The sequence below is a fragment of the Galeopterus variegatus genome, unplaced genomic scaffold, assembly GCF_000696425.1.
Source record: "Galeopterus variegatus unplaced genomic scaffold, G_variegatus-3.0.2 Scaffold1775, whole genome shotgun sequence".
Taxonomy (NCBI): Eukaryota; Metazoa; Chordata; class Mammalia; order Dermoptera; family Cynocephalidae; genus Galeopterus; species Galeopterus variegatus.
The window spans coordinates 145,636-162,764 of NW_007727886.1; the positions used below are offsets into that span (position 1 = coordinate 145,636).

Sequence of the window (17,129 nt, forward strand, 5' to 3'; positions counted from 1 at the left end):
AAAAGAAAAAAAAAAAAAAAAAAAAAAAAAAAAAAAAAAAAAAAAAGAAAGATAGTATGAATCTTTCCACAAACTTTTTGAAGACCCCTCTTACAAAAACAAAATTCATGAACTTTTAAATAGTGATATTAATTGGTGACAAAGAGAACATAGATAAAATTAGGATAATCAGTGTCATACTCAGGCATACTCAAACTGTAATTAAACATTAGATTTAAACTCCATCTTCCTTCTGCCTGATCAACCACAAGTGTTAGAAGTGACACGTGGAAAGGTGATACAAGGAGAACCATATCAACAATTCAAAATATATCAATATAAACTCAATACCAGACCTGGTGGTTACAATAGTCAGATTAATCTTTAACTTTCTCCAAGATTTTTTAGAAACTTAAAATGGAAGGGTCATGACATCTTACTTTATTCAGATGTGTTCTGGGGTGGGGTGTCAGGGGAAGTATCTAAATTCCAGTTTTATGAAAAGGATCATTTTAGATGCATGACATGAACTTGAAAAACACAGAATGACTGTAAAGAACAATATCTATTTTACACTGATATGCATGGAGGTAGCTGTCAAGTTTGAAACAAAAAGTTTCAAAGATTTTGGCCAAACATTTGCCACTGATGAAGTTCATTTTAAAATTACTCTTGTGAGGTATAAGAGGAACACATATAGAAGGCTAACTTGAAGTTAAAACAAGTTATTTTTTCATCAGGATATTCTAGTCAGCAATTTACAGGAACAATAAAGATAAAATTCCTTCTTACCTCTGTTGCCCCCGGAGTAGCTTTGGGTTGGCCAAGAAATAACTGTCCTGATATGGGCCATTTAAGAAAAATGGCATAGACCAATTTTTCTTTAGGTTTGGATGTGTACCTGATTAAAAGAAAAAAATAAAAAGCATAGTAACAGGTAACATCCATGGTTCTAATTATTTATGGGTCAGGTCTGGAATTATTTTACAGAGATACTTTCATTTAGTAAATGTCTCCATTAATAGAAGGGAAGGAAAGATAACTCCATGGTGGTATAAAAAGCAACTCCCTCTCCCACGCCTCCAATTCTAAAAGGAAGATTGTGAAAGAAAAATATTTTCCTGGGCTAGTACTCCTCCTCTTCATCAGATGATCTTGTGGAGTTGAAAAAAGGGTGGAGGGAACTAAGGGGGTAGGATGCAAGAGCTACTAGATGGCTTTCCACATACTGACTCAAACGTTTATATTTGTTCATTCAAATAATATGCATGTGTCAACGCTGTGCCTAGTACTGTGCTTTATGTTAGGGATCCAATAGAAAACAAAACGCATATAATACTTGCAGAGCTTTGACTAGAGTAGGCAAAGCAGACACTAAATAATCACACAGATAATATAAAAGTATGAGTTTTGATAAGCACTATGAAAGGAAGGGAAATTGAGAGATTACAACAAAAGGATCTCTTTAGATTAAACCATCAGATAGAAGTCTCTCCATGAATATGGCATTTAATCTCAGACTTAAGGGATGGATGAAAATGAAAGGAAAAGGTAAGAGGGATATGCTCTAGATGAAGAAAACAGAATTGATTATTCATTCAATTAAGAGTATTTATTGAAATCTTAAAATGCTCGTCACTGTTTCAGAGGTAGAGATATAGCACTGAACAAAGTCCCTGTCCTCATGGAGCTCACATCCTAGTGGGAGAAACTGGAATGAACAAATTAATATACGTCAGATGATGACTAAGTGCTATGGAAAAGCTGAAGCCAGGTAAGAAGGACTGGGCATGCTAGGCTGGAAAGGAGGGGTCTGGGGTGTTATTAGAAGTAGAATAGTCAAGGAAGGGCCGGCCCGGTGGCGCACTGGATAGTGCGCCGCTTGGGAAGCGCGGCGGCGCTCCCGCCCGAGGGTTCGGATCCCACATACAGACCGGTTCCTGCTCACTGGCTGAGCGAGGCGCGGGAGCAACACCGAGGGTTGCGATCCCGTTGCCGGTCCCCGGTCCGGTACGTCGGCAACACTGAGGGTTGCGATCCGTTGCCGGACACGGAAAAAGACAAAAAAAAAAAAAAGAATAGTCAAGGAAGACCTCTCTAGAGGCGGCATTGAGACCTGAAGAACAAGGGAGAGCCATGTCAGCGTCTGGAGAAGGAGCCCTCGAGGCATGGCAGCCAGTGCAGGAGCCACAGTCCAAGAGGATGCTTGGCTTGCTGACACAATAGCAAGGACAGCAGAGTGGCCGAAGGAGGGAGCAAAGGAGAGAGGTATAGCAGACAAGATCAGAGGGACAGCAAAGAGCCAGATTTTATAGAACCTTGTAAGCCTTTCTAAGACCTTGCTTTTTCTCTGAGATGGGAAGCCACTGGAAAAATTTGAGCACAGGAGTAGCATAACCTGACATTATTTAAAAGTTTATTCTGATTGCTTTCTGGAGGATGGATTGCTTTGTGTGACAGGGGTGGAAATGGAGACTAGTCAAGAAGCTTCTGAAATAATCCAGGGGGAGAGACAATGGAAACCAAAAGGTGAGGGGTGCCACAGAGAGGATGAGAAGTGGTCAGACTCTGGGTATATTTCAAAGATAGAGATGATGATATCTGCTGATGGACTGGTTGTGGGATGTAAAAGAAAGGAGAGTGTAGGGCTCTAAGGTTTTTGGCCTAACCTGAAAGGATGAAACTAACATTTACTGAGATAGGGAAAACCATGGGTGGAGCTAGTTTGTAGCAAAATTTTAAAAATCAGGATCTCAGTTTTGGACATAACAGGTTTAAGATGCTTGAGTAGGAAGTTAAATATATAAGGCTGGAGTTCAGAAAGAGGTCTGCACTGGAAATGTACATGGGAAGTACATCGATATGGCATTTAAAGGCATGAAAATGGATGAGGTCACCTGGGGAACTAAGATAAATAGAGAATAGATGTCTAAGGACTAAGTTTCAGGGCACTGCAAGATCTAGAGGTTGGGAAAATGAGGTGGAATCAGCAAAGACTAAGAAGGAGCAGCCAACAGGTATGATGAAAACCAGGAGAGACGGCCATCAACTGAGGCAAACGCTGCCAACAAGTTCAGAAAATGAGAACTGGGAACTACTCACTAGATTTAGCAAGGGAGAGATTACTGTGGGCCTCGGTGACAGCAAGTTTGTGGAGTGTGGGGGCAGAAACCTGACCAGAGTGGGTTCAAAAGAAAATCCAGAGCAAGAAATCAGAGAGAATGGGTAAAAACGATTCTTTCAAGATGTCTTACTATAAAGGAAAGGAAAAACATAGGATGGTAGCTAGAAATATAAGTAGGGTCAAAAGAGTACCTTTTTAAGATGAGAGAAATAACCCTACTTACAAAGGGCAGTGGAACCATTCTGTACGATACTGTAATAGGGAACACACATTATGCATTTGACAAAACCCATAGAACTGTGCAACACAAAGAGGGAAACAATGTAAAACTGAGTTAATAATAATAGGTCAATATTGGTTCATAATTGTAACCAATGTACCACACTAAGATTAAGAGGTTAATAAAAGGGGAAACTCGGGGGGTGGGGGGCGGTATGAGAGCTATCTGCACTATCTGCTTTCTGCTCAATTTTTCTGTAAACCAAAAACTGCTAAAAAATAAAGTCTATACAAAATAAATAATTAAAAAGGGAAAAATTGAAGATAAAGCACAAAAGGGGATCATTGCTCTACCAATCCTTGAGTGGATGATTTGGGATGGGATCCAGGACACAAGGGTTGGCCTTAAAGCCAAATGTGAGATAATTTGACGTGTGTGTGTGTGTGTGTGTGTGTTTCTAGCCACATTTAGCTGTCCGGGGGCAAGACCTGAATTTAATCAAAGTTGATGTTCTGTCAAGTGAGTGTGACAGAGGGAGAGAGGGCTAAGGACTTGACGCTATGTGCAATGGATCAGCTACAGTGATGGGCCACAGAATCTGACCCAGATACAGAAGAGAAGACATGAGAGAGCTGAGGGACAGAGAAAAGGCGATAGGATTAAGGATGGTATGATCATTAGATTATAGAACCCTCTGGAAGCCAAAGTGCTATGTGGACTGAGCTGAAATGTAAGAGGTGGTAGCAGGACAGTAGAATGCTTCATATTAAAACCATGGAAGAGGAGCAGTTATTGGTAGTGCAAGGCCTAGGTAAGGTATAACCAAAGGAAGGGGTAGGAAAGGCAGAGGGGACAGGGTCCCTAGAAGAGAGGCGGTTCATCAAATTAGAAGAACTGTGAATATCGGTACTAAAATCACAAAGAATTATGTTAAGAGTAGTTCTGGGGACAAGGACAGTGAGCCAGTGCTAAATTCACAAAAGACCTTAAGGATTCACCTGGGAGTCTGTAGGTGACTGCAGGAGGAGAGAAGGCATGCACCATGACCCTGGGGCGGAAAAGTGCTCCTAGAGTAAGAAGGGACAGCAGGGCCACTTGGGGGCAGGGAAGTTAGTGGAAGCCAGACACATGGCTTTAAGAGCCACGTTAAATATTTTGGATTTTATCTTTATTTATTGAAATAAACACTAAATAGAATACTGGTTAATGATTGAAGTCTCAGATCAGCTAATCTCATGTTCAAATAAAGTACAGAAATTCCAAAACCAGATTTAAACTATCCTCTGTAACATGAGAGATCGGTATTGAATTCTCATTATGGCTTCTCCCTGACCTAACATTCTAAAACTCAATTCTAAAATACGAATCATTTGTTTCTGTCTAGATTGCCTGACTTTACTTTCTTCAATGAGTTGACAATGTTTTAAGTCCTAAGTCAAGTTAGACTGAAGAACATTTTTTTTTTTTTTTTTTTTTCTTTTTCCATGTCCAGCAACGGATCGCAACCCTCAGTGTCACCCCCACACCGGACTAGGACCAGCAACGGGATCACAACCCTCGGTGTTGCTCCCGCGCCTCGCTCAGCCAGTGAGCGGGAACTGGTCTGTATGTGGGATCCGAACCCTCGGCGGGAGTGCCACCACGCTTCCCAAGCGGCGCACTATAGCAGTGCGCCACCGGGCCGGCCCAGGACTGAAGAACATTTAATCTAATCTTTTGATTTATATTTGATCAAGCAGTACTCACTTAGGTGGTGACACAAGGTGACTTTTTAGAACTTCTCTAATACTACCCTTATTTATATGTGTTAGACCCCACATCAAAAGCCATCATATATGCAGAGTCTGAATTCAAGTACTCACTGGCACACAGAACCTTCCCAAGCTCAGAGAGAAGCTTGAGGCAAGGCTTTTAAAGAATATCCTAGTTAAGGGCTGGTTGGTTAGCTCAATTGGGTATAGTGTGGTGCTGATAACACCAAAGTTAAGGGTTTGGATCCCCATACCAGCCAGCCACACACACACACACACACACATAAAAGATACTGGTTAAAAGAAAAATTAGCAAGTTAAGATCATTGATTTTAAAGAGATTTTAGCTGTACATTTATAAGAATAGTATGAACAAGTAACAAATTTTGTTTTGTTTTGTTTTGTTTTAGTGGCTGGCTGCTAAGGGGATCCAAACCCTTGACCTTGGTGTTGTAACACAGTGCACAAACCACTTGAGCTTACTGGCCATCCTTGTTTTGTAATCAATTAAAATAATGTTGTTATTTGGGGCTGATTTTTTTCTAATTCTTTCATGGGGGTATAAAATACATATAACGTAAAATTTACCATCTTCAAAAGGATACAGTTCAGTGGTATTAAATACATTTAAGATGTTATGCATCCATCACCACCATCCACCTCCATAACTCTCTTCATCTTGTAAAACTGAAACTCTGTATCCATTAAAAAAATAACTCCCCATTCCTCCCTACCCCCAACCCTGGAAACCACCACTCTACTTTCTCTCTCTGTGATTTTGATGGCTCTAAGTACCTCATATAAGTGGAATCATATACTTTCTTTTGTGACTGGCTTATTTTACTTAGCACAATGTCCTAAAAGTTCATCCATATTGTAGCATATTTCAGAATTTCCTTCTTTTTCAATGCTGAATAATATGCCACTCTATGTATGTACCACATTTCACTTATCCATTCCTCTGCCAATGGACACTTGGGTTGCTTAACATTTTAGCTACTGTGAATAATGCTGCTATGAACATGGGTATACAAATATCTCTTTGATACCCTGCTTTCATTCTTTTGGATATATACCCAGAAGTGGAATTGCTAGATCATGTGGTAATTCTGTTTTTAATTTTTTGCGGAACCTACATACTATTTTCCACAGCAGCTCTACCATTTTATATTCCCACCAACAGTGCACAAGGATTCTAATCTCTCCACATCCTCACTAGACTTGTTGTTTTCTTTTTTTTGTTGTTGTTTTCTAATACCCATGCAAATAGATGAGAGGTAACACCTCATTGTAATTTTCATTTGCACTTCTCTAATGAATAGTGATGCTGAGTACCTTTTCTTGTGATGATTGTCCATCAGACAAATTCTACCAGCACAACTGTCGTCAAGGTGGGGAGACAGATTCTTTGTGCTTCCTACTTCACCATCTTCCCAGAATCCTCTCTATTTTGGCTGATTTTTTTTTTTTTTTTTTTTTTCTTTTTTCGTGTCCGGCAACGAATCGCAACCCTCAGTGTCACGCCCGTACCGGACCAGGACCGGCAACGGGATCGCAACCCTCGGTGTTGCGCCCACACCTCGCTCAGCCAGTGAGCGGGAACCGGTCTGTACGTGGGATCCGAACCCTCGGCAGGAGCGCCGCCGCGCTCCCAAGCGGCACACTGTAGCACTGCGCCACCGGGCCGGCCCCTTTGGCTGATTTTTAATCTAACATTTTCTCTGCCCTTGGGACCTCTTGCTTGTGAATTTGATGGGATGAAACATCTGCAAAAGTTAGAATTTACTGAACTGACTAAACAATAGTCTCTGTTTTACATTAACCACTCAGCATTTTTCATTTGTCTGACTGGCTCACAAGTTTTTAAGAGCTGACTACTTTCAGCTAAAATTTGTCCAGCATTAGGAGATATCCAGCAATGATTTAAGCTCAATTTGTTAAACAATAAGTGTTCAAAACCATGTTAATTTCTTCCCCTTCCTTCGCTTTATATTAGAGTAAATAAAGTTTGGAAAGTACTTTGTGTAGTTAGGCATTGATCTGATTTATCTTTTTATCCTATTCTTCACTTTATATCTCCAAGAAACTTTAAATGCCTTCTTCTATCAAATAGCACTTGGTATCAAGAATGACTTACCATACATCTGGGGTGACAGTGTCATTCTGGGACCGCCAGGTGTTAGTTTCATAAATGGCTTCTCCATTGACTTTTAGCCAGGTTCCCATTTGCCTTAATCGCTCCTCATAAATTGCAGAAATGGTGCCATCTGGTGTGGGCCCAATATTCATCAAAAGATTTCCTCCACATGAAACTGTTTCTACAAGTTGCTAAAAAATTAAGAATAAATATAGTTCTTAGATAAAATAATTCTATCTCAAATATATTAATATGTTATATTTATGCGTGTATATATAACTTCTACGTAGAAAAACAAATATAGCAAATAGAGTAATACCTAGGGTATTATAGACCATCAAGCTATACAAATTATAAGAAATAATTCTCATACAACCTCACTCTTAAGATTATAATAACAGCCACTAGACATCTTACTGTACCTTCACCAATTCGTTGATTGTAAGATAGTCACAGATTCTAGCCTCCTTCCTATAGCCCCAGGAAAACTTGTCTATCGTCATGCAGTTTTCCCATTTATGTGGCAAAAGATGTCCTGGGTTGTAACGATCACTGCAGGTGTAGTAGCCACCGTGCTTACAGATGCTGCCATCTGCCCAGCGATCATTAGTGACTACTGTGTCCCGAACCGGGCTGAAATGAAAAGTACAATTTTTTTAAAGCAAAAAGTGTAAGTTTTTAAACAAAAGGAATTGTCAGTGAAAGAGATCTAACTGAAATCCGCTCCTGAAGAAAGCCCATGATTTTGAAATCAAATAGATCTGGGTTGATTGGAGTCCTAGCTGTGTCACTTCCCTGCTCCCAGATCTACAGCAACTTACCTTACTCCTCTGAGTAATGATTTTCAAGATATATTATTAGAACAAAAATAATTTATGTGAAACAACCCAGTGCCCAGAACATATAGCACTTATAAGAGTATTATACTATTAGTTGGAGCTCCCCCCACCAGGTTGTGGATGATAGCCAAAACTGAATTTATACTCAAAACACTTTCCTCTCTAGTGACTAAATAAGCTCATACATCTATTCCAGCCTTTCTTTCTTTCTCTTACAGTTGTGCCTAATGTTAAAAAATCTCAGAAAAAATCAGCTGTTACCATCATGTGAAATATCCCCACAACATGACTTATCATAGCAGGTGGCACAGTCAGAGGGGACTCCACTCCACCTAAAGGGGACAGTTTTGATTCACAAATTGAAGAGAATGGTTCCCAGTCTTTCCCCTTGGAAGGAGAACCTGGAGACACTGCTGATTTAAGAATCACAGGTTCTCCAGGATACTAGTATTTGTGCCTCTGTGGGCTCAGGAAGCACAAGAAGAACAATGCTTGACTTCATAGCACGACATCAAGTGCTTTCTGGTTGAAATGTAAATGTGGCCCATATCGCTCAAGCCTAATGAAGGAGCACGATCAGAACACCCTGTTCTAATGGGGCAGCCCTAAATGTGCTTGGAAGCAATAGAAAAGAACAGGAAGAAGTGAGCATGCTGATGATGAGGGCGAAGAGGAGACAGACAAGACTGACACTGACTGGGTAGCAAAGATTATCAACAGGTGAGAGGATAAAAAGAATCAATTAGGGGAATTAAAAAGCGCATAATCAGAAACAGTGACAAATAAACACAGTTGTCCCAGAACAGGGGCCATGAAAGACTAGAGTAGGAAATGAAAAGGGGGACCCACCAAATGAACACCTCCAAAACTCTTGATCCTGTGATTTTTAGTTTGATTTCAAAATCAAACTACTGAGTTGTATCTGACTCCTGATTTGTTTACTCTTGATTACTTTGAGTAAATGTTGATATATCTAATAAGCATTATTTACAACTTCCTACCCCCAAAGCACCAATGAGCCTAAAAGGATATACTTCAAGAAGCGAGGGAATTAAAATGTTGTAAACATAGTAGGAACATTCAGAGTAACTACAGCAGTCTAATGGCATACCTACCTTTCATTATACAGCCAGGCTAAGAAGCCGGTGCTGTTCCAGTAGTCATCTGGAGCCCCTCCATCTCCATCCGCCCACAGTACCTCGGGCTGATACTTGTTCACTAACTCGTAGAGCTCAGGCAGCATCTTAGAACTTGAAAACTTTTGCTTATGGAATGAGCTCAACTGGTCTTCAAGGAAGAGTGGGTGAAACCATTCAAAAAGGGAATAGTAGAGTCCAAAACGCAAGTCGGTTCTGTTCCTAATGGCTACCTCAAGTTCCTTGACAAGGTCCCTCTTTGGCCCTTCATCTACAGCATTCCAGTTCCACGAATACTTTGAACCCCACAAGGTAAAGCCTGAAAATTATATTACAAATCCTTGTAAGCATATCCATTTTATTTGGGTAAATTTCCACCCGTACGAATGCCAAAACAAATCAGATAGTACTTGTACATGTGATATATAAATAACTGCTGCTACAAACAACTGTTTTACAGCAATTTTTTCATAGTCTATATTCTGCTTTTGTAAGAGAAACAAATGAGAATTTAAACAGAACCAAGGCTTTTAAAAGCAAATTTCAGGGTGCACCGTAAGGTCTGTACAGTCTGATCTATCTCCAATATTTCCCATCTTCGATGTTAAGGTCCTTGAGGGATTGCATTGTGTCTGCAGTGTTCCCGGCTATATCCCCAGCCATCTGCTAGCACAGGGGACAGCACACAATAACCAACAATAGCAGATCACAGCTAAGATGGGAACATCTTCCACATCTACCATGCTAAGCAATAACTACTACTATTTATGATGATGATCCTGAGATGCACTCCTGCAAGATTCTTATTTGTCTTCTAAACCAAAGATTAAGGTATATTGCTTGGTTTTAGGATTTTCTATTTTGTTATAGTGTGATTCTTAGAACACTGGTGATCCATGTGTAGTAATTCTCCTTTAGCTTGATTATTCGTTTAAGCAGGGGAGAAAAAACCACTATTTCCCAGTAGTTCTGTACTTTAAATTATACCCACTATCTGTAATTTGTTATTCATTTAACCCACTATTTGAAAAAACCCACTAATGTAAATCATAAGCTTGAATGTTGCCTTTAAATTATCCCAAAGTGAATAATCTACCGACTAAATGGGTAAGTAAAATAATGTATACCATTACACAAGCACTTTGAAATAATTTATATTTTAAAAAGAATTTGCATTTAGATTGCTGATGGTTCTGTATAAAAATGTTATATGACATATATAAACTAAAATACTTAGGAAACAATATAAAAGCCTCAAAAATTTTAGTTAGTGCCTAGAGACATAAGTACATTGTTATTGTTCCACTAAAATCTAAAAGAATCTTTGAGAATAGACATTCATAAGACACTTTTTTTTTTTTTTCCTTTTTTTTTGTCTTTTTTCGTGTCCGGCAACGGGATCGCAACCCTCAGTGTCGCCCCCACACCTCGCTCAGCCAGTGAGCGGGAACCGGGCTGTATGTGGGATCCGCACCCTTGGCGGGAGCACCACCGCACTCCCAAGCGGTGCGCCACCGGGCCGGCCCTCATAAGACACTTTTTTTTTTTTTTCCTTTTTTTTTTTTTTCCTTTTTTTTTGTCTATTTTCGTGTCCGGCAACGGGATCGCAACCCTCAGTGTCGCCCCCACACCTCGCTCAGCCAGTGAGCGGGAACCGGTCTGTATGTGGGATCCGAACCCTTGGCGGGAGCACCACCGCACTCCCAAGCGGTGCGCCACCGGGCCGGCCCTCATAAGACACTTTTGGTGAAACACTTTACTCTTGTAAATTAGAACAAATGTAAGATTGACTCACTCTTTAGATCCCTTTTAAGAAGTTTTTTAAACAGCTCACACTTATTCCAAAGACGTTTGTGGTAAGTTTCAAGGCAGCGTTGATATTTAAGGTCTTACTCAAATTTTTCAACTTGACAGGCCCTAATGTCAGGCAGTGCTAAAACCACATGGGTCTTCAGTTCAGTATTACCACTAAAAGCTCACAGTGAACTTCCCTCCTGAGTCCAGCAGTGCATTTTCCATAAGCAATGAAAACACCCGACAACATGGGTCCTAGAAAATTTATATCATCTGCCCTCACAGTTTGATTAGGAGGTTTTTTTTATTTTTGTTTTTTTTAAATAAACTCAAGACATAATACTTTGCCATACAGCGTGGGAAGTTCCTAGACGTCAGGAAATCAACATGTTTTCAAATCACTTTATAAATATCCATCTAAGCAGGAGAAACATCTTTAGGAGAAAATCATGAAGCTACCAGAATGTGGCCAAAGGGAAAAACGATCTAAGATAATTCTAGATTTGGGGTTTTGGTTCTCCCTCTTACTCCCCTCCCACCTTGGAAGAAAACAATGAGGTAAAATTTCTTATACCAAGGCAAAGAAGGTCATGCAAAGAAAACTAATGAGTTAACATGTGAGTAGGACAATAACAATGTGCTGATGCTTCCTTGGTCTTACAAATACAGGAGTGGTAAGGGGAGGAATCTATCCTATTAATGCAGGACCACTGTGTTTCCTTTTAGGTGTTCTTCTACCACCTCTGATATTTCTGGCTACCATTACAGTTCCATAATCCTTTTCTTCTGAGTGATCTGTGTCCCTTTCATCACTAGCAATTCATCCATGATTTGCATCATTTAGCCATCTATGAGTTTGCCAAAAGTGCAGCCAGGTAATGACACAAGACTACAGCAGCATAACCCCCACGGTGCCTTGGCAGAATGCATTATAGAGAAAGGAAAGGGAAGACCACAACTCCAATTACAAACTTTGACCTGCAACCCATAGCCCACTTCAAATAGCTTTAATTAAATCTTGGAAATATTGTCGAATAAACATATATCAAAATGTGGCCATCTTTCCTGTTATGTGGAAGGTATGATCTTTCTGTATCCCTAATTCCTCTCAATTTGGGTGGAATGTATTATAAACAAATGTCAGTTGCCACTTGTTGCTCCTAAAAGAAAACTGATTTCACATGGATGATTGTGCTTTAGTCTCTTCTTCCAAAAAAACTGACTTTGTATTTCATTACCTTGGTTAGCATTTGCTGTACTTACTTACCTTCATGATGTTTAGAAGTTAAGACAACGTATTTGGCACCAGAGGCCTGAAAAAGCTCTGCCCACTTGTCGGCATTAAAAAAATTTGCTTTAAATAGTGGTGCAAAATCTTCATATTTGAAATCAGGAGGGTAATTATTTTTCATAAAGTCCACATACTTCGGAATCTTTTGCTTTTGCCAATACCACCTAAAGGGAGGAAAAAGGAAATAGCACATAAACAGCACATACATAAACATCTAAAATAATAGCCCCAGCTCCCTTTACTATTTCCCCCTTACTCAAATATTACCCAGATTCTCTTTTTCATTTCTCCATTAGTTTGACTTGGCTTTAAAGAAAGCTTATGTGAGCCAAAACTCCCCACTCACTTTCCATCTGTCCCCCTGTGAAATCCACTCAGTTTATAACCTAAAGCATTCTAGGCAAGGCAGCCACCCATTCTCTTCTAATTCTTCACTTTTAAATCACAACATGTAGTATGTGTCTTTACACATGTACATAACTGACGAGAGCTTCAAAACGGAAGACAACATGCCTAAAATATATCATGCACCCATTATATTCACTAGCAGAGAACATGTTTTGGGGCGGGGCACAGAAAGGGAGGCAGGAGTAAAATTAAGAAGATGACGTTATTTTAATAAATTGACTCAGCTTCCAAGGATTATTTGTTATGTGCATTCATTCTAAGCAATGATATAGGGAACCTTAACCGCTTAAGTAAAGCTTCACAAGGAAAACTATATCTAAAACGTTTTATATAAACACAGCATGAAAAAGATGCAAGCTCACTTCTGACCCATCTACTTTTCCCATTACCACTCCTTTCCTAAGAAAATTTCCACAGGATGAGCAAATCCATAATCCGCACTGCATCCCCAAAGATGATCAGCAGGCTCTTCCTGCTGAGAAGACGTCATTGAAGGACATGACGTGGCAGGCACTGGTGTTTGCCTGCCCAAAGGTCACAAACACTTTCCCAGCTTCTATTGCGGCGTGGGCATGGATGTGAGGCCCATGCGGGCCAGCGGAACTTGAGGGGAAGCCCACTCAGGAGCATTCTGGGAATGGTTTCTTTCTCAAGGAAAAGAGAAACCAGCCTTTGGGCAAGGTTGTATGAAATTATGATGCCTGGCTGCTGTCATATGACCATGAAAGGTCAAGCCCACAGGTTGAAGATGACAAAAAGAGCCTAGGTCTTTCACTTCATCAATGAGCCAACTACAGTCATCCCTCATCCCTAGGTATCCTTGGGGGATTGCTTCCAGAATACGCCTCAGATACCAAAATCCACACACGCTCAAATCCCTTACATAAAATAGGGTAGTATTTGCATATCACCTCTGTACATCCTCCTGTATACTTTAAATAATCTCTAGATTACTAATAATACATAATGCAATGTAACTGCTGTGTAAACAGTTGTTATACTGTATTGTTTATATGTATAATTTTTTATTGTTGCATTGTTATTTTTGTTTTGGTTTTTTTTCCCCCTGACAGTCAGCCCTCCATATCCATGGGTTCTACATCCACGGATTCAACCAATTGCTGATCAAAAATATTTGGAACAAAAAAATTCCACAAAATTCCAAAAAGCAAAACTTGAATTTGCCATACACCCATACTATGTTGAATCCACACAAATAAAGTGGTATGTAGGCACTGCATCAGATATTATAAGTAATCTAGAGATGATGTAAGGTATATGGAGGGTGTGCATAGGTTATATGCAAATACTACCCCATTTTATAGGAAGGACATGAGCATCTGTGGATTTTGGTAGCCTCAGGGGTCCTGGACTGATCCCCTCCAGATAACAAGGGATGACTGTATTTTCAATCCCTGTTGGTTAAATCCGAGGATATGGATTCTGCAGATACTGAGGAGGGCTGACTGTACCCCCAAGCTTCTTCTTATGTGAGATAATAAGCCCCTATTATTACACTTTTTATCTGGGCTTTCTATACCTTGAAGTGAAAGTATCCTAACTGATCCATGATGCATTTTTACCTTTGAAATTGAACTGCAAAAGAGAAACTGGGGGGCTGGCCCGGTGGCGCACTGCTACAGTGCGCCGCATGGGAGCGCGGCGGCGCTCCCGCCGAGGGTTCGGATCCCACATACAGACCGGTTCCCGCTCACTGGCTGAGCGAGGTGCGGGCACGACACTGAGGGTTGCGATCCCGTTGCCGGTCCGGTCCAGTATGCCGCGACACTGAGGGTTGCGATCTGTTGCCGGACACGAAAAAACACAAAAATAAAAAAAGAGAGAGAAACTGGGACAGACAGACAGTTGAGCTCCAATTTCTCCTAGCATAGTCTAATTTGAACCTGCTTTCTCTACTATAGTCTAGAGTCAATTCTCAAATTTCATACTAAGAGAAATGAAAAGAGACACTTGCAGAAAAGTGTCCATCATTTATACTTGGTTTTGAATTGCCATTAATAGTCAGATATACTCATCTCTACAGTCGACTACCCAAGAGTCAAATTGGGAGTGGGGGGCAGAAGTTTAGAAAGCCTGCAAAAGAAAACCATAAATAATTAAAGAATCTTCCGCAGGGTTAATGTACTTCCATACCACCAGAAATATTCTCTATTTTGTTTAGTATGAGAAGCATCTCTATTGCTCTATGTCAAAACAAACAACCATGTGTTCATTTGTAGAAAACGAAGTTGACAATAGCAAAAAATAAAATGACTCAAAATAGCTGTTTTATTTTGGCAGAACACTAGTCTCATTTAATAAATGTCAAATCCTCCTCTGGCATAAAATGATAACATAAAATATAATACAACTTAGGGGAAAGAAAATCTGTTAATTTATGTATCTTGCTAATCTGAAACATCTGAAAAATAAACACAAAATGCCTTACAGCTCAAAACAAAGATTTTTAACATGTTGCTGAAGTAAATACGTTTGACTAATAACAATATATAGCTAGTACTGTATTTCGTCTACTATATACATTATATATTAATTTAGATGTTTACTATATAATATATATGAGGGTGCTTTTAAAAATTCATGTAAAGATTCGTATTATCTTTTAATCCTATTTTTCAATGAACTTTTTGAAATATACTTGTAGAGTATAAAGGTTTAACTAAATACCCCTAGTTCAGCTATTTCCTTATTTTAGCTAGGAATATATACTATACACGTGTATATACACACATATACTTATTTGATAACATTTCTATGTTGAAGATGAAAAACTTAATTCTTGAAACATTTAATCAGGAAAGGTGTGTGAAACGGTTCAAGAGATGCCATGCACATTTTTACATAGTTCTTTTGATAGAATCTAAAGAGCAATCTTGGTGCAGCACCTTTCATATGGTAGTCTATAATAATTTGAGGGATTTTCTCAGGGTACCATTCTAGAATCTTTCTTAAAAGTTCCTAGAGTCACACATAGGAATGTTTTAACATTAAAGAGCCCACGCGCGTCCAAATGAACAGCCGTTTCACATACCCATGACTTTATGTTTCAACCATACAGAGCCACGATGGGACCCTGAGTCTCAGTGATTGCTCATGTCATCTGCACAAGTTGATTCATCTCTCTACATACGGTGTCATAACTGCGACTTGATATGCGCAACTATCAAGCCGCTGAGAAGCCAGATCCACATACAGTGTGTCCGAAAACTCTCGCAGAAGACAAATCCCGTGCTCGTGCAGCACGAAGCACTCACACAAAGAACTACACAATCAACACCCGGAAATGCAAAACGCGGTTAAAACGGCGGGAGGAAGCTGACCAAGGGGCAGCACAAGGCGGCAAACGAGGTGGGCTGGGTCGCGGCTGGTGGCCCCGGCGGGCCAACCGGAGCAGGGTCAGAGCAGACGGAGGGAGGCGCACTCACCAGAACCATTCGCTACCGAAGCCGGGCACGGAAAACACGCCCCAGTGGATGAAGATGCCGAACTTGGCCCGGTCGAACCACGCGGGCAGCGGCCGGGCGTCCAGGGAGTCCCAGGTGGGGTCGAAGGGCGCGGCGCGGCTGGCGGGGCAGGACGGCAGCAGCGAGAGCAGCGGCGGGAGCAGCGGGAGCAGCAGCCGGAGCAGCGGCAGCAGCGGCGGCACCAGGCGCGCGGGCCCGGGCAGCTCCCGGGCGCCCATGTCCGCCCTCCACACGCTCCGCGGCCGCCCGAGTGCGTCCTTCCGCGTCTCCGGCTATGTATGCCCCGCCACTGTCACCTGATCACGCTGTCCGAGGAGAAAGACCAGCCTCCCCCTCCGGAGCAGGCGTGGCGGCTGTGCCCGGCCCTTGGAGCGAATGGCTCCTGGAGGACGGCCTGGCTCACTTGCCTAACCAAGGAGGCCACTATTACCCCAAAGCCGGCCCTGCGGCTGCTGAGCTAAAACTCCCAGTACATGGGCTGTGAGGGGAAAAGAATGAGCCAGGGTCAGGGACCTGTTACAAGCGCCCTTCCCCTGGAGCCTGCAGGACACTTAACAGAAACCGCCCAGGAGGGCGACCCGCCCCGCCCCAGTGGCCGGATCATGTGTCCAAACAGTGCACACGGAGGCCGTGGCATGAGCCTCGGGCGGATCCCTCCCAGGCAGGAGCACGGGAAGCCACCGGGGTGATTCTCAGCCTCTGCATTTGGCCCGGACGCTTCTGGGCATCTTAGGACTGTGGATGTCAACTTTGAGTTAGTATCAGGTGAAATTCCAAGTTTCAGATTCAGTAGATCTGGGCTGGGGCCCAAGGATTCGCGTTTCTACCCAGGTACTGGGTAATTCTGATGTTGCTGGTCGGGGGGCAATTTTTTTAAAAATTTGTTTACTGTTTATTTAACTTCAAAAACATCACAACATTCTAAATATGCGAAAAATAACAGAACATTACAAATTGTTTTTAAT

At 41.2% G+C, this 17,129-nt stretch overlaps 1 protein-coding gene across 1 annotated transcript in view; it reads right to left on the bottom strand.

Moving 5' to 3' along the window:
* The window catches only part of FUCA2 (fucosidase, alpha-L- 2, plasma), an 18,171-nt gene extending 1,785 nt beyond the window's left edge, over positions 1 to 16,386 (bottom strand). The window contains exons 1-6 of the mRNA XM_008578864.1: positions 16,126 to 16,386; positions 12,248 to 12,435; positions 9,166 to 9,505; positions 7,634 to 7,844; positions 7,212 to 7,402; positions 772 to 880 (exon numbers count right to left, since the gene is read on the bottom strand). Coding sequence (XP_008577086.1) covers positions 772 to 880; positions 7,212 to 7,402; positions 7,634 to 7,844; positions 9,166 to 9,505; positions 12,248 to 12,435; positions 16,126 to 16,382 — 1,296 coding nt within the window. The 5' untranslated portion in view covers positions 16,383 to 16,386. The remainder of the gene's footprint in view (positions 1 to 771; positions 881 to 7,211; positions 7,403 to 7,633; positions 7,845 to 9,165; positions 9,506 to 12,247; positions 12,436 to 16,125) is intronic.
* Between the last annotated feature and the right edge of the window lie 743 nt (positions 16,387 to 17,129).